Source organism: Balaenoptera musculus, chromosome 19 (genome assembly GCF_009873245.2).
Source record: "Balaenoptera musculus isolate JJ_BM4_2016_0621 chromosome 19, mBalMus1.pri.v3, whole genome shotgun sequence".
Lineage (NCBI taxonomy): Eukaryota > Metazoa > Chordata > Mammalia > Artiodactyla > Balaenopteridae > Balaenoptera > Balaenoptera musculus.
The window spans coordinates 6,795,322-6,817,630 of NC_045803.1; the positions used below are offsets into that span (position 1 = coordinate 6,795,322).

General features: G+C 54.7%; 1 protein-coding gene across 4 annotated transcripts in view; it reads left to right on the plus strand.

Annotated features, from left to right (window-relative positions):
* Positions 1–20,368, plus strand: part of LRRC4B (leucine rich repeat containing 4B) — a 40,752-nt gene extending 20,384 nt beyond the window's left edge. For all 4 annotated transcript variants that reach the window (XM_036833427.1, XM_036833424.1, XM_036833426.1 and 1 more), the window contains one exon: positions 17,104–20,368. In XM_036833427.1, coding sequence (XP_036689322.1) covers positions 17,104–18,945 — 1,842 coding nt within the window. In that variant the 3' untranslated portion in view covers positions 18,946–20,368. The remainder of the gene's footprint in view (positions 1–17,103) is intronic.
* The last annotated feature ends 1,941 nt before the right edge of the window (positions 20,369–22,309 follow it).

Below are 22,309 nucleotides of genomic sequence, written 5' to 3' on the forward strand. Positions count from 1 at the left end.
TGGACACCTTGCAGATGGCGGGAGGAGTGGGGCCGCCGTTAGAGGGGTTTTACCAAATAACTTTTTAATTATCCAGATAAGAAATGAAATAACTCACCCCTAGTCCCACTACCTAGATATACATAACTACTGTTTACATTTTGTTTTAAAGCCTTCCTGGCTCTTTTCTGTGCCTATGTAAATGTGGTTTAAAATGATTTATTATAGAATGAATACAAATTAATTTAGAAAAACTAGAAAAGATACCTAAGTAAGAACACAGGGACAAAAGCCAAGTGTAATCCGACAACCACAGGTAACTCCCGTTAACATTTGGTGTCTTTTTATTCAGAGACTCTGCACACACACCTCTGTGTGCACGACAGGGTTGGGTCTCTAAATGGATATTTTGCTTTTTTAAAAAAAAAAAAAGAAAAAATGGAATCACCCCATTTCTTACTGGCTGGCAACTGGCTTTTGGCACCTAGGAGTTCAACCATGAATATCTTTCTCCCTGATTCGGATACTTGTCTATTATGTGGATTTTAATGACTGCATTAGATTCCGATGCGTGAGCGTCCAGTTAATTAACTAGTCCCCTCTTATTTCCAGTGTTTTATTTTATAAATTTGTTTATTTATTTTTGGGTCTTCGTTGCTGCGCACAGGCTTTCTCTAGTTGCGGTGAGCGGGGGCTACTCTTCGTTGCGGTGCACGGGTTTCTCATTGCGGTGGCTTCTCTTGTTGCGGAGCACAGGCTCTAGGGGTATGGGCTTCAGTAGTTGTGTCATGCGGGCTCAGTAGCTGTGGCTCGCGGGCTCTAGAGCGCAGGCGCACGTTGTGGCACACGGGCTTAGCTGCTCCGCGGCATGTGGGATCTTTCCGAACCAGGGCTCGAACCCGTGTCCCCCACATTGGCAGGCGGATTCTTAACCACTGCGCCACCCAGCGTTTTCGTTGATGTAAACAACACTGCAGTGAACATCCTCAGTTCTTGTTCTTTGTACTATTCTGGATTCTGCCCTTGGGACAAATTCCTAGAAGTGGGATTGTGGGGTCGGAGGCTGTGACCGCCCCAAGGTGCACGCACACGAGGCCTGGCACCAAAGCTCCGTAGAGGTGGCCTGAGTTGTGGAGATTCGAGAGTCCCCCCATGTCCATGGTCACCTGCTTGTCATCTGGCTCCTGCCCAGATGGTCACCTCCATGAGGGCAGGGACTTCGCCCTGCTCCCTGTGTCATCCCCAGCACCTAGACCAGAGTCTGGCGCACAGTAGGTGATCAGCAGTTATTTGAGAAAGGAAGGCCAGCCCCAGGGGACCTGGCAGAGACCGGGGGAACCTCCATGAGCGGGAGCAGGAGGTGACTCCTGCAGTGCCCGCCCTGAGAACTGGGGCAGCCCTGAGGGTCCCATCACCTGTTCCCACTCACCCCTGGCCGCCTGCAGTCCAGCGAGGGCGAGGACCACACGGGGGGCACGGGGACTCCAAGCACACGTGGCCAAGTGGCCACGGGGACGGGGCTGAGCCTACAGAGATGCCTTCTAGGCGAAGCCCTGGGGACCCGCCTTCCCTCTGCCCTGCAGCCCTGTTGCCACTCAAGCCGGGCACCTGCCACTACCGGGCGGGCCCAGGGACACCTCTGTTCCCCTGTGTACTCTGGGTCCACGTAGACGCTGTGCCCCTGGGCTGGGCTCAGCCAGCCCACCCCTCCTCAGGCAAGCGGGGGTCCTCCCTGGGCCCCCCTCCTCGGTCACAGGTCACGGCCTCGTCTCCTTGTCCCCACTCTCCTCCCCTCCCCTCCTCCAGAGCCAGCCATCCTCATGTGTTTACTCTGGATCTTTCTGCTTGTGTGTGTTCTTGCAAAATGCTTATTGTTGCTTTGTGTGCATGTATTTTTAATTTATGTAAATGAAGGTGCGTTATAGATGGCTTTCTTTGTCTCACTGTTTTCACTTGGCCTGGGTTGTTAAGAGCCATCCACGTCGCCCTGTGTGTGTGTGTGTGTGTGTGCATGTGTGTACTCGGGTGCTTTAACTGCTGCAGAATTTCCTTGATGGGCGTCCCCCCCTTCCTGCCCCACCCCCCACAAAGCCTCCTTTAGGAACCCTTTGGGGGCTGCGGCATGATAATGTGTTTGGAATGTACGCCGGGGGGATTGCTGGGTCAGAAGACATGATGTACTTAACCTCACAAAGTACACTGACCCACCCAGGCCTTTAGGGGGCTGCCCTGGTCCCTCCAGGGGTCTAACATGGGGTCCTGTGAGCAAGGCGTGTAGAGTCACTTGACAAGGAAATATGCTTCCATCCTAAGAAACAGATCAACCCATCCTGAGATCCTCAGAAGTGTTCAGAGAGTTGTGTTGAATGCTGGATGGCACAACAGCCAAAACGTAGAAGCAGTCTCAGTTCCTGATGATTGGGGCACTGGTTCAGTGAATCACTGCACATCCTTACGACAGAATATCATGCAGCGGTTCAAAATGGAGTTTCGAAGACTATTGAAGGACACAGGGGAATGCTTAGAAGATCATATTGAGCTTTTCAAAGGATGCAAGGAGTATGTCCAATGTATCTTTAAAATTTAATTTAAAACAAAATTCAGGGACCGCCCAGACACTCTCACAGTGCCTTTTTTTTGCCTTTGGCCGTGCCCTCAGGCTTGTGGGATATTAGTTCCCTGACCAGGGATTGAACCCCGAGCCCATGGCAGTGAAAGCACCAAGTCTTAACCACTGGAACGCCAGGGAATTCCCTTAATTTCTTCTTTATGTTTTCTTTATTCCCTAAATTTTCTTCAATGAGGGCATTTAATACTTCTTGTAATCAGGAAAAATTCAACTTAAAAATAACAAGTACAGGGCTTCCCTGGTGGCGCAGTGGTTGAGAATCTGCCTGCTGATGCAGGGAACACGGGTTCGAGCCCTGGTCTGGGAAGATCCCACACGCCACGGAGCAACTAGGCCCGTGAGCCACAATTACCGAGCCTGCGCATATGGAGCCTGTGCTCTGCAACAAGAGAGGCCGCGATAATGAGAGGCCCGCGCACCACGATGAAGAGTGGCCCCCACTTGCCGCAACTAGAGAAAGCCCTTGCACAGAAACGAAGACCCAATACAGCCATAAATAAATAAGTAAATTAATTTAAAAAAAAAATAACAAGTACAAAATGTTACACGAGCCGAAGAAAAAAGTCTACACTGGCATTTGCTCACCCTTCCCTGGAGAAGGGAGGAGAAACTACAGTTTGTGGAGGATATGCCCTGACTCGTTTGTTTCCTTGATGGTGGGATTGTTCCCATTTGACAGATGTGGAAACAGAGGCGCAGGTGGCTTGTTCACCTGCTTGTCCAAGGTCACCCAGATGGCAGTGACCCCGGTGGCTTGCCCCAGGCCCCAGGAGCCGCCGTGGAGAAGCAAGGCCCTGCCAGCCAGGGTTCAGCTTTAGGAAAGTCAATCTGCTGCAAAGAAGAACACACTGTAGTGCACGACCAAGGCAAACACCAGAAATGGCTTTTCAGTTACATGCTAGTTTGCAATTTTCCGTGTGGCCGATCCCACCAGCATCAGGAAATACAGGGAGTTTTTGACAGGATGGACTTTTCCCAGCCAGAGCCCTTGAAGGAAGGGAATGGTGGACCGAGGGGTGTGGAAGGGTCCTCTCTAGAGGTCAGCAAGGGCAGCCCCACCTGCAGGCCCGTGGGACACTCGGGTCACCTGGGCAGGAAAAAAGCAGCCAGCCTCAGGGGCCACACCCAGGCCCCCCAGGACTGGATGCCTAATTCAACCTGTCCAGCTTCCATCCTGACTCTGGTTTCCTCCTTCCTTCCCCCGGAAGCACCCCCGGAACCCTAGATCATCCCGTCGCCCCCTCTGGCACTCAGTTTCCACACCTGTCAGATGGGACTCCAGATGCCCTGTCTGTTTCTTCCTGACTTATTTTTATTATCACGTGTAACACACACATAAGAAGAACACGGACGTGAATGTCCAGCTCAAAAGGTCATCAGAAAAGGAAGGGCCACGTCAATGCCACCAGGGCAAGAAATGGAATATAAAGAGCCCCTGAAGCCTCTGTGCTCTCCCCTCATTTCCTCCCCCTTCTCCCCAGAGACAACCCTCCCCAGAGTCCTCACTCCAGGCCAAGGGAATCAGGCGCCTACACTCCTGCACGTCCGGCTTCCTTGGCTCCGCACAGCTGCTGAGACGCATGCTTGGTGTTTCCTGTGGCTGTGGCTTTTCCCCTTTTCCTTTTGTATCGTTGGATCACATTCTATCTGATGCAGATACCTCAATTCCTTTATGCATTTCTGTTGATGGGCATTTGGATCGTCTCCAGTTTGGGGTTCTCACTCTGCCTGGTTTTATAAATTTATTTATTTATTTTTGGCTGTGTTGGGTCTTCGTTTCTGTGCAAGGGCTTTCTCTAGTTACGGCGAGCAGGGGCCACTCTTCATCGCGGTGCGCGGGCCTCTCACTATCACGGCCTCTCTTGTTGCTGAGCACAGGCTCCAGACGCGCAGGCTCAGTAGTTGTGGCTCACGGGCCTAGTTGCTCCGCGGCATGTGGGATCTTCCCAGACCAGGGCTCGAACCCGTGTGCCCTGCATTGGCAGGCAGATTCTCAACCACTGCGCCACCAGGGAAGCCCACTCTGCCTGGTTTTGATTTAGTTTTTTCGAGCCGGAGGAGATGTGGGTGGAGCCCCTCCCCCATTTATTCCATGAGAGCTGGCCTGCCTGCCTCGGGGCCGGGGCAGAAGGTGGGGGGTAGCACAAAGGCTGCCTCAGACTCTGTTGGTGAGCGGCTCAGGAAAGGGTGATACACGCTTCCTGCCTCACACCTCACGGGGCAAGTCTGATGCCAGAGAGCTGGTCCGCTTCTTTGACCATCAAACCCTGAGGTGTTCCCTCTGGTACCTACCCTGATGAAGGCAGGGTCCTTCAGGATGCAGCCCCACCCCTCCCCCCTCCAGCCTCCTGCATCCCGGGCATCACACTGGCCCTTTCCACTCCCTCCTAGCTCAGCACCTTCACACATGGTGTTCCCTCTTTCTGGAATACTCTTCCAGTTTCCCACTCACCTAGGTAACACCAGCACTTAAGATTGTAAGGGACCATTGGGGTTTGAATCACAACTTCTCGGGAACATTATGGAACTCATCTGGGCCTCAGTTTTGTCATCAGTAAAATGGGGATAACAGTCCTTCCGTCTTAGAGCCACCGAGAAATTCCATGTCTTTAACCTTTGGACCAGCATGTAATGAGCACCACTGCATGCTGGGTGGTCTTGGGGGCCCTGGGGACTCAGTGGTCTCAGCGGCTCAGATGAGGGAAGAGGGGCTGGCGAGCGGTCAGCTCCTGAGAGGTCCAGCTAGTGTTCATAGTGAGACCGTCATCAGGGTCGGTCACTGTCATCTTTCTTGAGTCAGAGAAATGTCTTGGCCTCAGAGGCACCTTCTCTGAGCCCCCGGTCCAGTCAGGCCCACGGGTCCCTCTGGTGCCCAAATCTGTTGGTCACGCTTGTGGTCGCCGCTGGCCCCAGCACTCAGCACAGAGCCTGATGGACTGTAGGTCCCCAAATACAACTGTTAAGTTAATGAATCAGAGAATGGCTTGCCGTCTTGCCAAGCCATGTGGCCTCTGAACCTCACCACAGGCCCAGATCTCACCCCCACTTCTCAGTTGAGCAGACTGAGGGCCTCAGAGGCGGAAAGTGGGAGACGATTCATGCAGCCCCAGCACTGCTCCAAGCCCTTCCCACGGCGACCCTGTGAGCAGGGCCTGTTCTTATCCCCATTGTACAGATGAGGAAACTGAGGTGCAGGAGTAAGACTCTGGTTCAAGAGGCCACAGTCAGTGGAATTGGGACTTAGCCCAGGCAGGCAGGCTGCAAGACTGTATTTCTTCAGCGCCATTCCTTTGATCTGTATTTCTGTTTTTGTGCCAGTACCATACTGTTTTGATTACTATAGCTTTGTAGTATAGTCTGAAGTCAGGGAGTCTGATGCCTCCAGCTCCGTTTTTCTTTCTCAGGATCACTTTGGGTGTTCAGGGTCATTTGTGTTCCATACGAATTCTTAAATTTTTTGTTCTAGTTCTGTGAAAAATGCCGTTGGTAATTTGATAGGGATTGCATCGAATCTGTAGATTGCCTTGGGTTCTTCAGTGCCATTCCTGATGCTTCCTAATTCATAGTTACTGGGCTCTCCACCCTGGTGACCTGATGACAGAACTGTAATCGAGTCCTGACTCCATGTCTGGAGTCCCTGCTCTGGCCTGACCTTGCCCATCAGGACACTCCCCCCGGCTTCCTTCCGGCCACCTGGCCACAGTCTGTTCCCCCACCCTCAGCCAGCGTCACCACGTCATTCCTGGGCTTTAAAACGGCCCATGTTCCCCCAAGAGAAGACCCTTCTCAAACTGGGTGTCCCAGCCTCACCTCACTCAGGGACGCCCCCTGCTGGGCTCAGACACCCTTCCCTCCCTTCGGAAAACACGTTGTCCCTGAATAGCCAAAGTCACCTTCTGTGCTTGCCCACACCGGGCAGAAGTGTGATCCTCAAGATGCCACCGTGAAGTCTCCACCTGGAAACAGGCTCCGACTGAGAGGAGGCTGAGACTCATGTGTCCCTCTCCCTACAATGCACCTACTGTGTGCCAGGCACTGCTGTACGCACAGTGAGCAGGACAGATTCACGTCCCTGCCCTGGTGAAGCTGGGTGGAAACAGAGACAGTGCAGGAGGTGCACAGCACAATGCCAGTGTTTTTTTGGTTTGTTTTGTTTTTTATTTATTTATTTATTTTTGGCTGTGTTGGGTCTTTATTGCTGCGTGCGGGCTTTCTCTAGTTGCAGCAAGTGGGGGCTACTCTTTGTTGCAGTGCGCGGGCTTCTCATTGTGGTGGCTTCTCTTGTTGCGGAGCACGGGCTCTAGGCGCACGGGCTTCAGTAATTGTGGTGCGTGGGCTTAGTTGCTCCGCAGCATGTGGGATCTTCCCGGACCAGGGCTCGAACCCGTGTGCCCTGCATTGGCAGGCGGGTTCTTAACCACTGCGCCACCAGGGAAGTCCCAGTGCTGGTGTTCTGGGCTGTGCCACACGGCGTGTGGGATCTTAGCTCCCCGACCAGGGATCGAACCCGTGCCCCCTGCAGTGGAAGCATGGAGCCCTAACCACTGGACCACCAGGGAATTCCAATGCCGGTGTGTTTTAGATGGAGATGAGCTGAGTGAAACAGTCAAGCAAGAGAGGGAGGTGCAAGTGGGGGAGGCGGCGTGGCTTGAGCCTGAGCCTGACCCCACTTCCCCACTCCCCCCCACGCACCATCTTAGGCAAAGCTGGGGTGCACTTAGCGGCTGGCACCCCCCTCTGGTATAGCGCTCGCCCCTGCATTGTCTGCACGCAGGTTTAGATACCCATCTGGGCTCCTGGGTTGGGGGTTGAGGGCATCCTCTCACCAATTCTAGGAGGTAGATCTTATAAGCCCCACTGTACAGATGGGGAAGTGGCCCCAGGAGGTCTGAAATTTGCTCCAAGTCACAGAAGCAGTAAAGGGCAGTCTGGATCAGGAACTCCGGCTGTCTGACCCCAGAGCTTTAACCACCAGGCCGCAGGGCTCAACCTGCAGTGACAGCCGGGCAGGGTTGGGGGCCGGGGACGAGACAGGCCTGTCCGAGCACAGTGGTCTTCTGGGGAGCTGGGGACCCGTGGGGAGCAGGCTGTGTCCTCTCTCGCTCTGGCCAGAGCCCCTCCTGCCTGCCTCCTGTAGCTGAGGATGGCCGGCCCATGGTGCAGGCTGAGGTTGGTTCCAGCTGCCCTCGCCCAGGATGGCTGCTGGGGGGTGCGGCATGGAGCCTCTAGGATGCCCCCCTCCCCTGTTAGAGGGGTTGCCCGGCATGGCCTGGACCCTCCTATCAGGGACAAATTTAGGATTTGTTGTTGGCGGTGAGGGGGTAACGGCGAGGATGGAGAGGGTGCTGCATTCTGAGGGGCCACCCTGCCCCTGGGCTGGGCTGTGTTGTCGTGGTACATGCTTGTTCTCTCTTAGTCCTCAGGGCCCCTGTCCCCACGTTACAGAGGAGACGGAGGCCCCAGGAGGCCGAGTCTAGGCCTGGGGGGTGGGGGACTCAGTGAGCAAGGCAGGGGCCTACACTAGCCCCCATGCTCGCCCAGCTCTGGCCACATCCTGGCGGTCAGGGAAATCCCTACTGAAAAGCGATGCACAAGACCCTGATCTCAGAGAAGGAAGAAATATGAGGAGTTGTCATAAAAACAGTTGGTACGGAGGAAAAAAAAAAAAAAAAAAGGCTTTTAAATTATGAACGTAAAATAATTAACGAGATTAAAAAAAAATACCCAACAGTAAGCTTACTAAACTTTTGTTATCGGTTCATTACATTCAAAACCCATACAAGCAATTTATCTTAATAGTGTTAAGATGAACAATTCACTTCACCATTTTCCAACCACAGTTAAATTTTTAATAAGGGATTTCTTGACAGTTTATTTTCTTAAAAATCCCAAAAGAGGGGCTTCCCTGGTGGCGCAGTGGTTAAGAATCCACCTGCCAATGCAGGGGACATGGGTTCGAGCCCTGGTCCAGGAAGATCCCACATGCTGCGGAGCAGCTAAGCCCATGTGCCACAACTACTGAGCCTGCACTCTAGAGCCCGCGAGCCACAACTACTGAGCCTGAGTGTCACAACTACTGAAGCCCAAGCGCCTAGAGCCCGTGCTCCGCAACAAGAGAAGCCACCGCAATGAGAAGCCCACACACCGCAACGAAGAGTAGCCCCCGCTCGCCGCAACTAGAGAAAGCCCGTGCGCATCAACAAAGACCCAACGCAGCCAAAAATAAATAAATTAATTAATTAATTAAATTTTAAAAAAAAATCCCAAGAGAACACAATGGGGATTTTTTTCTAGAGTTAGTAGCGTTTACCTACCACCACCGAAGTGGAAAGTCCCCTAAATAATAGGCCAAGTTACAGGATGGAAAGAGAGGGGAGAGGCCCCCGTCAGGTTGGGAGGTGGTCATTGATGAGACCATGTTCTGGTGCCTGACTGGTGTCTGCATCCTTGGCAATCAGCACAGAGCCGGGCGCACAGGTTGGGGAGGGCTTAGCAAACGTGGGCTGAAGGAGGGAGGGGACTTGGTGACTTGGGTAGTTAGGACCCTAGCCCCAGCTCCTCTGCCACATCACAGGATGTCAGCGTCCCATCAGGCCAAAGATGTCAGGCTGGGAGGACAGGGGGATTTGCCTGCTCCGAGAACCAGTCCTCACCTTGCCTACCCGACTCTGGGTCAGTGAGCCAGCCCTCGGCATCAAAGAGGATTTGAGATCATCTGGCCTCGGGGGTTTCAAATTGTGCTGTGAAGGGGCCACAGGCCTGCCTCTCCCCCTGCAACCAGGGCATCTCCCGAGATCCAGATCCGTTTATACCATTACCACTTAAATGATCATTTGCATAATAATATGTTTCGTGTTTCTCTTCCCCTCTCAAGGTCAGGCTCTGGGAATTTGGCTATGGCTGTCTTGTCCATGCTGGATCCCCAGAGCCCGGCATGATGCTTGACACATAGCAGGCACTCAAAGAATATCTGTCAAATGAGCAAATCGCTACATGGGTAATGTTTGAATAATGAACGGGCTCTGCAGCTCAAAAAACACATCAAAACCCACACAGAGCCCAACTCTCTTGGTTTAGGTGGGTGAGTGTGGTGGAGACCTGGTGTTTAGATTCAGGAGAAGCCGACTTTGAGTCCTAGTTCTGCTACTTTGGAGCTGTGAGACTGAGGGCAAATGACTTTACCTCAGTGAACCTCCATTGCCTCAGCTGTAAACCATCAAATATGAAGAAGGAAGGCAGGGACATGTGGTTGATAATCTCCATGTGACAGGATTTCCACAAGGATTAAAGGAGATCATGACCTCAGAGTGTTTAGCATAGGGTCCAGTGAATACTAGGCACTTAACAAATACTGGCTCACCCCTTTTGCCTTATTAGAAACCTGCCCTGGATGGCACTTTGTCAGAGTCAGAGATGGGATCAGCCTTGTATTGTTTGGAAGAAGAGGGGAGGAGTTGATTGGCTTTGGTCTTTAGGTATGCATGTTAAATCTTAAGGCTAACCACTAAAAGAAGAGAAAATACATAAATCTTAAGATAGTAAATGGGGGAAATGGAATAAGAAACTCGATCTTTGCAAAAGGTCATAGGAAAGGGGAATGAATAGGCTGCAAAAAAAAAATCAGGACAAATAGAAAGCGTGAAAAAACATAGGAAAAATAATTCCAAATAGATTAGTAATTACAATAAATGTAAACACACTAAACTTCCTGTCAAAAGACAGAGATTTTCAGACTGAATGAAAAACAAAATCCAAGAGACATACCTAAAACATAAAGACAGAAAGGATGAAAGCAAAAATGATGGCAAACACTAACCTAAAGAAAGCTGGTGTGTCTTTAATAATATCAGACACATGGACTTTAAGGCAAAAAGAAGAATAAGTTGGAAACAGAACCAAAAACAGAACACTGGTGCTCTCTCAGTTCCCAAGTTCTGTCACTGAGGATTTCAACATTTTGGGTGCTGTCACCCAGGCCAAAAGCCATGCAGGCACATTGACTCACACAGTGGGTACTCTCCAAATATGAGCCTTGTCCATTCTGAAGTCCGCCATGAACTAGGCCTTGACCTGAGTGCAGGGAATGCAGAAATGATTCAGATGGAGTCTCTACTCATGAAGACTCACAGCCTAGACAAGGAGACAGATGCATTGAGCCAGTGTGATAAGGGTCTGATAAGAGAATACCTGTGATGAGTCAGTGAACAGGAGGCCAAAGAGAGCCTCCTGGCAGAAACAATTGGAACATCCCAGAGAACTAGGAGGAAGGTGGCATTCCAGGCAGAGGGCACAGCCTGTGCAAAGGCAGAGAGGCTGAGCAGAGCATGGTGAGCGTATAGAACCCCATACATCTCCCTGTGGCTGGAGTAGAGGAGAGGCCAGTGGGGCAGGTCCTGCAGAGCCTCTGACACCAGGCTGAGGGTCAAAGGGAGCCATGGGAGGGCTGTGAGCAGGGATTTGGCAGGGTCTGAACTGCATCTTAGACAATTCTGACAGCTGATGTAGAGGAAAGAGGCTGGGGAAGAAACTGGAAGCCCAGAGGCAGGACAATTGTTAATGATCATTATCAGCTGCATCAACAATTTAAAAATATGTCTTACTGCCTGCTTGCCATGTCCCAAGCATTCACTATCTTGTCCAAGCCTCACAATAACCCTGCAGGACCTGCGAGGAAAGTGGGCTCAGAGACGTTAGGACACTCAGCCAAGTTCACACAGCTGGTCAACAGCAAAGCCAAGATTCAGACCCAGCCCTGACTCCACCCCCCACCCCCCACCCCCGCCCACTAGGCTGCTCCCCAGTCACCCTGCAGAGAGGAGGAGGGAGAAAAGACTGGAATCCTGTTAAAAATAAAGGGACTCACTATTTTAAGCAATCCTACAGCACATCCTCAATAAAACCAGACTTCCCTTCTCAGCAACACCCCCGTCCTGCTTATTCCCAAGTGCATCATTCAAGTGACTGGCGGGGGGACCCCACCCGCTTTGGGAGTGCCCCTGCATCTCCCTTCACACACCCCCTTCTCATCGCAACTGGGACAAAGCACGTGGAACAGGAGCAGCCGCAGCCTCGGGCTCTGCCAGGACGCACCTTATGGACATGGTGTAGTTTCACTTGCTTTGTCCAGAGGATCAGGGAGACCCGGGCTGGACTCCTAGCTGCGGCCTTCCCACTTCCCCCGGGGAAGGTGAGCAGCCCTGCTGAGTCGCCTGACCTCGCTGAGCCTCGGCTCCTGGTCTCTGAAACAGGGCACGATGCTGGCCTGTGGGCTGCCCAGGTTCAAACCCCTCATCGAGTAACCTCGCCGAGTGGTTCCTTCTGTGAAAGGGAGCGAACAACACCTGCCCTGCAGGGCTGGTGGGGACAAGCCGAGCTGACGGATGCGGACACCCAGCCCAGAGCCTGGCATTCATCGCTGCAGCCCAGATGCCACCTGCGAGGGCCACGCCTTGTGCTGAGCGAATCTCACCGATGACCTTGCATCCTCGAAACAGCTCTGCAGGGCTGACATTACAACGCCCTTCCACAGAGAATGGTCCTCCTCCGTTTGCCCCTTCAGAACTCCTTTATCCCCGTTCAATAAATAAGCGACGGATGGATGAGTGTGAGACACTTGGGCTGGGCCCAAGAGAGTGAGCAGGGGTTTTCGAGGTGGATGAAGAGGGAAGGGAATTCCGAGCAGAGGAACAGTGTATGCACAGGGGGAGTGCCTGTGAGATAGCTCCACGAAGTTCATACTGGCTGAAATGTAGCCGGAGTGAGGGCTGCAAGTGAGGGGAGCCTACAGGCCAGGCCAAGCGGGGCTTGCAAGGCAGGCTGAATTTCCTCGGAGGGCACTGGGGAGCCACGGAGGGCTCTAGAGGAAAGCAGAGGCAGGGCCAGCTCTGGGTGTGGCAAGGCCCTGGAGATGAACTTGAGGGGAGAGACTGGAGGCCAGGCAGGTTGAGGCGTGAGCTGGACCGACCGTGGGGACAGAGAGAAGATGGCTGTGAGACTTTCAAAAGGATTAGAACCGGCGGCTTGCTGCCTGACCAACCCTCACAAGGGGAGGCCGTGGACGATGCAGGGGCCTCTAGGCTGCAGGCCCGCTTTCGACTGGGAAGGCAGGCTGGAGGGGCCGCGCCGAGAACAAGGACCCCGGCAGGAGCGGGGGCAGGGTGGGGCATGCAGACGGGTTTGCTGGGAACTGGGGAGGCCCCCAGAACTACATGTGACTCAGACCAGGCAACGGGCCACTCCAACACCTGGGCCAGCAATCCCTTTGTTCTCAATTTGTCCGTCCAAACCCTCAAGTCTGACCTTCAGACTTCATTCTCTCCCTAGCGATTAGTAATGACTGGATCATTACTTCATTTTCTCCCTAGCGATTAGTAATGCCTGGATCCTCTTATTATTATTATTATTATTATTACCACTATTATTATTATTACTATTATTAATAGAAACAGCAACTAGAAGCCTGCTTGGTGCTTTGCCAGCGTTTCCCGGGGCAGTGATAAAAGGCAGCCTGTGAGAAGGGTTCTCGGGTTATTATATTTGGGAAACTCGAGAGTCGAGCAAAGCAAAGGGGCCAGACTGTTTGATCAGGAAAGCTTTTCGTTGTGCTGTTGTTTAGCACCTCACGGGTTGGGCAGGCAGCAAGAGAGCAGGGTGGGAGGCGAGGGGCTGGGCTCTTCCCGCGGTCCCTCAGAGGAGGAAACCAAGGCTCCAGCAGCCCACGCAGCAGAGCTGGGGCTCCAGGGCCCGAGGGCTGTCAGGCCAAGGCTCTCCAGCCCCCTCTTCTTCTCACCCCACACAGACACGGCCGCATCGGCCACACCGCCAGCAGGCTGCAGACACCCCAGGCCAGCCCTCCTGGTCCTCGTCCAGTTCTAAAGATTAGCCGTGTTCGCTGCCAGAAATGAGAGGAGGCGGAAGCACGTTAAGGAAAATAAAAAACTGACCTTGTCAATTCCATCTCAACATCAGAAAGGAGGTGTAGCCCCGGGGAGGGATTCTAGGTGGCCACGGAAGTCAGGTTTTAGAAGCATACTCATGATATGGGAAAACGCTCACAGTATACTGTTATTGAGGGGAAATGCAGGACCTGCTGCCGAGGGCGTGTACTGTGAAACACACATCGGACCCCCGCAGACTTAGTGTGAAAAGAGAGTAAAATATCTCATTTGTAAGTTTCCCTCTTGGTTACATGATGAAATCATAATATTTTGGACCTATTGGGCTAATCAATTATTAAAATTGGTTTCATCTGTCTTGGTTTTTTTTTTTTTAATGTGGCCTCTAGGAAATTTAAAATTAAACAGGTAGCTGGTGTCGTATTTCTGTTGGATCGCGCTGGCAGAAATGGTGGCTGTTATTGTCTTATGATGATAACGGTACCAGGAATATTATTTTCCTTATGCTGGGTGCCTCCCAGGTACAGTCTTTTCTTAAAGTTTTTACAGTGTTTTTCTACTTAAAAGTAATTTTGGGGACTTCCCTGGCAGTCCAGTGGTTAAGACTCCGCACTTCCACTTCAGGGGCACGGGTTCGATCCCTGGTCGGGGAACTAGGATCCCACATGCCGCGCAGCACAGCCAAAAAAAAAAAAAGGAATTTTTGTTCATTAAAGAAAAAAATAACTTGAGTTAAAATTGCCCATAATCCTCATCAGCTGGAGTTCACCACTAAGAAGTGGTTAGGGCATTTCCTTGCAGTCTTTTCTTGGTGCATATACGCAGATACCTAATTCCTCAGCTGCTTTTTTCAGTTCTACAAAGTCACAAGCACACAGTATGCTACCTAGAGTTCACCATTATCCCGTTAATTTTTTTTTTTAATAAATTTATTTATTTATTTTTGGTTGCGTTGGGTCTTCGTTGTTGGGTCTTTGTTGCTGCGCGCGGGCTTTCTCTAGTTGTGGCGAGCGGGGGCTTCTCTTTGTTGTGGTGCATGGGTTTCTCATTGCGGTGGCTTCTCTTGTTCCGGAGCTCAGGCTCTAGGCACGTGGGCTTCAGTAGCTGCGGCACATGGGCTCAGTAGTTGTGGCTCACGGGCTCCAGAGCGCAGGCTCAGTAGTTGTGGCGCATGGGCTTAGTTGCTCCGCGGCATGTGGGATCTTCCTGGACCAGGGCTCGAACTCGTGTCCCCTGCATTGGCAGGCGGATTCTTAACAACTACACCACCAGGGAAGTCCCTCCCCTTAATATTTTAATGCAAGTGTTTCCATGGCGTTAACGAGGCTTCAGAAACGCTATCTGATGGCTGCATTGTCTTCTGTGCCTCAGTGTACCTGAGTGATCAGTGGGGAGAATCTGGTAAGATTCTGCCTTCCATGCCCAGCCCAACACTGCCCCTTCTGTGGTGCATCAGCCTCAGCCCTGAGACGTGGCAGCCAAGTTCAGGGATTAAGAGCCGTGACTCTGGAGCCAGACAACCTCGGTCCAATCCCAGATCTGCCAGCGCCTCCTGTGCATCCCTGGGCAAGTCACTGCACCTCCCTGTGCCTCCATCTCCTCCCGCTTAGATGGAGATAATTCTTAATCCCTCATGTGAAACACTTGAGGCTAGTTGAGTTTGGGCATCTGATATTAGAAAGGTATTACTATACAGCATAGATTTTTACAGCACCCCCAGTGGATCTTATACCCCTTATCAAATCTGGGTATGTTTCTAGAGTGGAATCTTTGAATAGTCACATGAGTGGGATCAATAAAAGCTTTGAACAGCTTCACATGAGTTCTGATCAGGTTTGGTGCCAAAGTTATGAGAAATGTGGTTTTCGGGGCTCTGTGGATTTCAGAGTTGTGTGTATTGAATAAGCACCTATCTCACAGGGCAGTTTGGAGGATTGAGTTGTCGGCTCTAAAGCACTCAGAACAGCGTCTGGCACCCAAGAAGTGCCTGATGCATGTTAGCTGCTGGTATAACTATTTTTAATCTTTTTTTTTTTTTGGCCATGCCACACGGCTTGTGGGATTTTAGTACCCCAACCAGGGATCGAACCCAGGCCCTCCACAGGGAGAGCGCAGAGTCCTAACTACTGGACCGTCAGGGAGTTCCCTATTTTTAATCTTTTTGATTGAGGTGTAATTTACATAGAATAAAATGCCTCTCATGTTATGGGTACAGTTTGGGGAGTTTTGTTTTCTTTTAAATATTTATTTACTTGGCCCCATCAGGTCTTAGTTGCGGCATGCGGGCTCTTCATCGCGGCACGCGGGCTTCTCTCTAGTTGTAATGCGCGTGGGCTTAGTTGGCGCGCGGGCTTAGTTGGCGCACGGGCTTATTTGCCCCACAGCATGTGGGATCTTATTTCCCCTACCAGGGATCAAATCCACATCCCCTGCACTGGAAGGCGGATTCTTAACCACTGGACCACCAGGGAAGTCCCCAGTCTGGGGAGTTTTGACAGTTACATTCACCCTTGTAGGCACCACCCCAACTAGGGACATTTCTATCAGCCCGGAAAGTTCTCTCGTGCCCCTTCCCAGACTGTCCTCCCCCTGCCCCAACACGCATGCACACACACACACACACACACACGCTTGTGGAATGGACAGGGTCCCATGGCATGTGCTCCTTTGCATCTGGCTGCGTTTGCTCAACCTGACGCCCGTGAGATCCATTCAAGTCATTGTGTGGAAAGTTCATTCCTTTTCATTGCTGAGCCATAGTGTTCCATCCTACAGCATAGAGCGTGGGTCCTTCACCTGCTGCCGGACACTGGGTCATTTCCGGCTTAGGCTGTAATGAACACAGATGCTGCAAGCACCTGTCACAGGCCTTTGGATGGATATCTGCTGTCATTTCTCTTGGGGAAATACTCGGGCGTAGAATGGCCGTGTCCTGTGTAACTAACTCTCTGTTTAACTTTATAAGAAACCATCAAACTGCTTTCCACAGTGACCTCATGGTCTTACAGGAAAGGTGGAGAGACGGGGCGGCCCAGCACCCTCACCAGCACTCAAAACTCTTGTGATCCAGACATAGAGAACAGACGCGTGGTTGCCAAAGGGGAGGGGGGAGGGGGGAGGGATGGAGTGGGAGTTTGGGATTAGCAGATGCAAAGTATTATATATAGAAAGGATAAACAACAAGGTCTTACCATATAGCACAGAGAACTATATTCAACATCCTGTGATAAACCATCATGGAAAAGAATATGAAAAAGAATGTGTATATATATTCTTTTTCATATATCAATATATACATATATTTTCATATATGTATAACTGAATCACTTTGCTTTACATTAGAAATTAACATTAAATCAACTATACTTTAGGGACTCCCCTGGCGGTCCAGTGGTTAGGAGTCCACGCTTCTACTGCAGGGGACTCGGGTTCGATCCCTGGTTGGGGAACTAAGATCCCGCAAGCCACAGGGCACGGCCAAAAGATAGATAAATAAATAAATAAACTATACTTTAATAAAATAAATTTTTTTAAAAACCCTCTGTGGTCGACTCCGTTAGTATCAGTATCACTGATGGTGTCTCCCCTTCCCGACCCCAGGTGATCCGGACGGACACATTCAAGCACCTGCGGCACCTGGAGATCCTGCAGCTGAGTAAGAACCTGGTGCGCAAGATCGAGGTGGGCGCCTTCAACGGGCTGCCCAGCCTCAACACCCTGGAGCTGTTTGACAACCGGCTGACGACAGTGCCCACGCAGGCCTTTGAGTACCTGTCCAAGCTGCGGGAGCTCTGGCTGCGGAACAACCCCATTGAGAGCATCCCGTCGTACGCCTTCAACCGCGTGCCCTCGCTGCGCCGCCTCGACCTGGGCGAGCTCAAGCGGCTGGAGTACATCTCCGAGGCAGCCTTCGAGGGCCTGGTGAACCTGCGCTACCTCAACCTGGGCATGTGCAACCTCAAGGACATCCCCAACCTGACGGCCCTGGTGCGCCTGGAGGAGCTGGAGCTGTCGGGCAACCGGCTGGACCTGATCCGCCCGGGCTCCTTCCAGGGCCTGACCAGCCTGCGCAAGCTGTGGCTGATGCACGCCCAGGTGGCCACCATCGAGCGCAACGCCTTCGACGACCTCAAGTCGCTGGAGGAGCTCAACCTGTCCCACAACAACCTGATGTCGCTGCCCCACGACCTCTTCACGCCCCTGCACCGCCTCGAGCGCGTCCACCTCAACCACAACCCCTGGCACTGCAACTGCGACGTGCTCTGGCTGAGCTGGTGGCTCAAGGAGACGGTGCCCAGCAACACGACGTGCTGCGCGCGCTGCCACGCGCCCGCCGGCCTCAAGGGGCGCTACATCGGCGAGCTGGACCAGTCGCACTTCACCTGCTACGCGCCCGTCATCGTGGAGCCGCCCACGGACCTCAACGTCACGGAGGGCATGGCCGCCGAGCTCAAGTGCCGCACGGGCACGTCCATGACCTCCGTCAACTGGCTGACGCCCAACGGCACCCTCATGACCCACGGCTCCTACCGCGTGCGCATCTCCGTCCTGCACGACGGCACGCTCAACTTCACCAACGTCACCGTGCAGGACACGGGCCAGTACACCTGCATGGTGACGAACTCGGCCGGCAACACCACCGCCTCGGCCACGCTCAACGTCTCGGCCGTGGACCCCGTGGCGGCCGGAGGCGCCGGGGGCGGCGGGGGCGGCCCCGGGGGCGGGGGCGGCGGCGGGGGCAGCGGCGGCTACACCTACTTCACCACGGTGACAGTGGAGACCCTGGAAACGCAGCCCGGAGAGGAGGCCCTGCAGCCGCGGGGGACCGAGAAGGAGCCGCCGGGGCCCACGACGGACGGCGTCTGGGGCGGGGGCCGGCCGGGGGAGGCGGCCGGCCCGGCCTCGTCGTCCACCACGGCGCCCGCCCCGCGCTCCTCGCGCCCCACGGAGAAGGCGTTCACGGTGCCCATAACGGACGTGACGGAGAACGCCCTCAAGGACCTGGACGACGTCATGAAGACCACCAAGATCATCATCGGCTGCTTCGTGGCCATCACGTTCATGGCCGCCGTGATGCTCGTGGCCTTCTACAAGCTGCGCAAGCAGCACCAGCTCCACAAGCACCACGGGCCCACGCGCACAGTGGAGATCATCAACGTGGAGGACGAGCTGCCCGCCGCCTCCGCCGTGTCCGTGGCCGCCGCCGCCGCTGTGGCCGGCGGGGGCGGCGTGGGCGGGGACAGCCACCTGGCCCTGCCCGCCCTGGAGCGCGACCACCTCAACCACCACCACTACGTGGCGGCCGCCTTCAAGGCGCACTACAGCAGCAACCCCAGTGGCGGGGGCTGCGGGGGCAAAGGTCCGCCCGGCCTCAACTCCATCCACGAACCTCTGCTCTTCAAGAGCGGCTCCAAGGAGAACGTGCAGGAGACGCAGATCTGAAGCCTCCGGCCTGCCGGGCAGGGGGGACCCCCGGGGCGGGGGCCGGACCGGCACCCTCCCCGCAGCCCCAGCCCCGCACCGGGGAGGTCGGGGCAGGCAGCTCGGAGCCCTACCCGCGTCCGCACCCCAGGGCAGCTCGCCCCAGCGAGGACAGTGCGGGGCTCCGGGAATGGAACCCGCGTGGTTCCGGCCTCGCCCCCCTCCCCGGCCGCGGGAGGGGACGCAGGACGGGAGTGGCCGGAACCCTCCGCTTTTCCTCCTCGCTCTCCCGACCAACTGCTCCCGGCCCTCCGCCTTCCGGGGGAGAGAGGAGCTTTTTTCAGGAGTGTCCTCTCCCCTCACCCCCAACAGCCCTCCTTTTACGGTTCATTTTTTGCAGTTTGACGCCTGTCCCACCCCCGACCCCCGCCCTCTAAACTGAAGAGACAGCCACGTCGTCAGAGCCTCCCGAGCCCCTGGCCCTGCCCCGGGGGAGTCCATTCCCGGCCCCTGGTCCCCACTGGCCGGGGTCGGGGCGGCCTCAGCCCGCCCCCCGCCGTTGCCCCCAGCCCTCTCCTGCCCCACAGACTCTTTTGATACTGAAGGGAGGTTTGCGTCAACGACTACCTGCTCTGTAATTACTTTAAAAAAAAAAAACACGGAAAAAGTAAAAAAAAAAAAATTTTTTTCGTTATGAAAGTATGGAGGAGAGAGAAAAGAAAGGGAACATGGGTGGGCAGTAGAATGAGAAGATGGAAAACTCCAGGCCCCAGCTGGAAGGTCAGTGGGAGAGCCGGCACCTCTGAGTGGTCTTAGGCCCCTATCATTTCACCTCCGAGGACCTAGAGAGGGGCTCGGTCACCCAGCACGCCCGGCATTTGTGTTTATTCTGCCTGCACCCCTTTTGAGGCAGGTACTGGGGTCCTCTCCCCCAACTTCCCACCTCACAGCAGAAACCTAGGGGGCCTATCTCCTGGGGCTGCCGTTACAAGGTACCACAGACTGGGTGGCTCAGAACGACAGAAATTTAGTGTCTCAGTTCTGGAGGCCAAGGTCAAGGTGTGGGCAGGGCCGTGCTCCCTCTAGAACCTGTAGGGGAGGGTCCTTCTCTGCCTCTTCCAGCTTCTGGTCGCCCCAGATGTTCCTTGACTGGTGGCAGTGTCACCCCAGTCTCCACAGGGCGTTCTCCCTTGTCTCCGCAGCACCTTCCCTCTGTGCATGTGTGTCTCTGTGTCCAGATTTCCCCTCCTTATACGTCATATTGGACTGGGAACCGCCCGACTCCAGTACAGCCTCGTCCTGATCATCTGCAAAGACCCTATTTCCAAATAAGGTCACATTCACAGGTCGTGGAGGTGAGGACGCAATTCATCCCATCTCAGAGCCAAACCAGAGAGGGTCCGTGTCTACCGCAAACCCATTCAAGACATTGCCGTGCGGAGAAAGCGGGTCACGTTTAAGGGGAGGCAAGGAGTGAGCTGGGGGGTTGGGGGGGGAGGGGTGCTCGAGCTGGGGCCAGCGGAGCAGCAGGGGGGCTGCAGTCGGTCTGGTTAACTCGGCCCAGGAAGTGGAGGGGGGCTACGCTGCAGCTCAGGAGGGCAGCTCACACGCAGAGCCCTCGGAGAGACAAAAGCCAGCGAGTGGGTGCAAATGCCAGCAAATGCCAGCGGTCGGCCAGGCCCTTGGGCAGGTGCTGGTACGGCTGGGGCAGGCCAAGGTACCAGCGTTGCCGCCTCCAGAGGGCCAGGCCCCCGCCCCAGGGCCGCCGTTTCGTGCTGTCTAGACAGACAGAGGCCAGTGGAAGCAGGATGAGGCACTGCTCTGGGCAGACATAGCTGCGGACACACGGGTCTGGGCCCCCGGGAACAGCTCTCGTCTCAGCCCCATTTTCCCCTCGGCCCAGACTGGCCCGCGTACAGGGCAGGCCTGGCGCATGCGCAGGACGGCCAGGCCCCCGTGCAGTCCACGACTGAAGGTGGGGCGGGCAAGACCCCACCGGGGCCCTGTGTCCTCTGAGAGGGCCTGGACCGGGTCCGTGCGCCCGGCCCTACGCCTCCTCCCTGCCTGTTTCTGCCCCACAGCATCTTATCTCCCCCCACCGCCCCCACCTGGAGCTCTTAAAGCAAATTCTTCCCTTATCACCCGTGGCAGCGCCTCTACTGCGACGTGTCTGGGGTCCCTGACCCTATCTGTCTGGCCTGTCTGCTTGGGACTCTCCTCTAGTGCGACGCCTGGCTCCCCCTCGCTCCCGCTTTCATGCTCTCTTTCTCTCTTGTCCTCTTTCAGGGCCCCCAGATCCTGGTTGCCATGGTAGCGCTGCAGCGGGTACCAGGTGGTGGTGGGGGGCAGGGAGCCGACACTGCCGCAGTCTCCGCCATTTCCGATGCCAGGCACCCGCGAGGCGCCCTGGCTGGGGCTCATTTGGGGGGGCACTCGGCGACTCCCCAGGCCTCGCAGGCTTCTCCTTGGCCATGGGAGGTGGGGAGAGCGGACGGATGGGCATGGGAGTGAGAATATAAGGGGGCGAAAGAGGGGTGGGTGGTGGCATCGTGGCCGGGGGAGGGGAGGATACAAGGTGAGAAGTCAAGGTGAAAAGAAGGATGATCAGGCTGGAGGGAGGGAGGTTCGAGGGGGGGGCGGGGGGAAGGGCCCCCTCCATGGGAGCTGGTGGGGTTGGGGGCCACTGAGGCTAGGATGAGCCGAACTCCAGCTCCTGCAGCCTTGTGGGGAGAGGGGCATGACCAGGCCAGGCCTCCCTCGGACCTTAGGGGAGATGAGGGCCTGGCTGGAGACAGAATGGCAGCCAGCCCAGAGGAGGCAGGGGCGGCAGCTGGAGGGATGGAGACCGGAGGGATGGAGATCCGGGAAAAGGTGGAGAGACAGCGATGGGAGTGAGAGAGATCTGAGATGGAGACAGAACCAAGGGAGGAAAACACAGGAGGAGGAATGCTGACGAAACACGGGTGCCAAGGCACGGGGTGGGGGGTGGGTAGCGGCCGCAAGGGTGGGGATTGGAAACACAGGAGCAAGGGGACAGACAGAGCCCAGAGTCCCCTGTCACCATCTCCTCTCTCTTGCTCCCAACCCTCTCTACCCCGACCCAAGCAGGATGCAGTTTCCATGACAACCTGGCCGGCCAGAAAGGGGGGCAGGGGACTGCAGAGGAAATTTTCCACATCAGCAGGAAGAGGATGTGATGCAGAGAAGGAATGGGCTGGATACATGGGGGGGCGCCACACAGGGCCCTGGAACCCCAAAACATCTCGCCCACTGCCTCCCAGGATTCTCATCCTGCCCCCAGGTGGCGCCCCCCCCCACACCCCCACCTCTGGGCCACAGCGGGGGGAGGGGGAAGGTTCCAGAGAGGCTCAAGGGTCAAATGTCC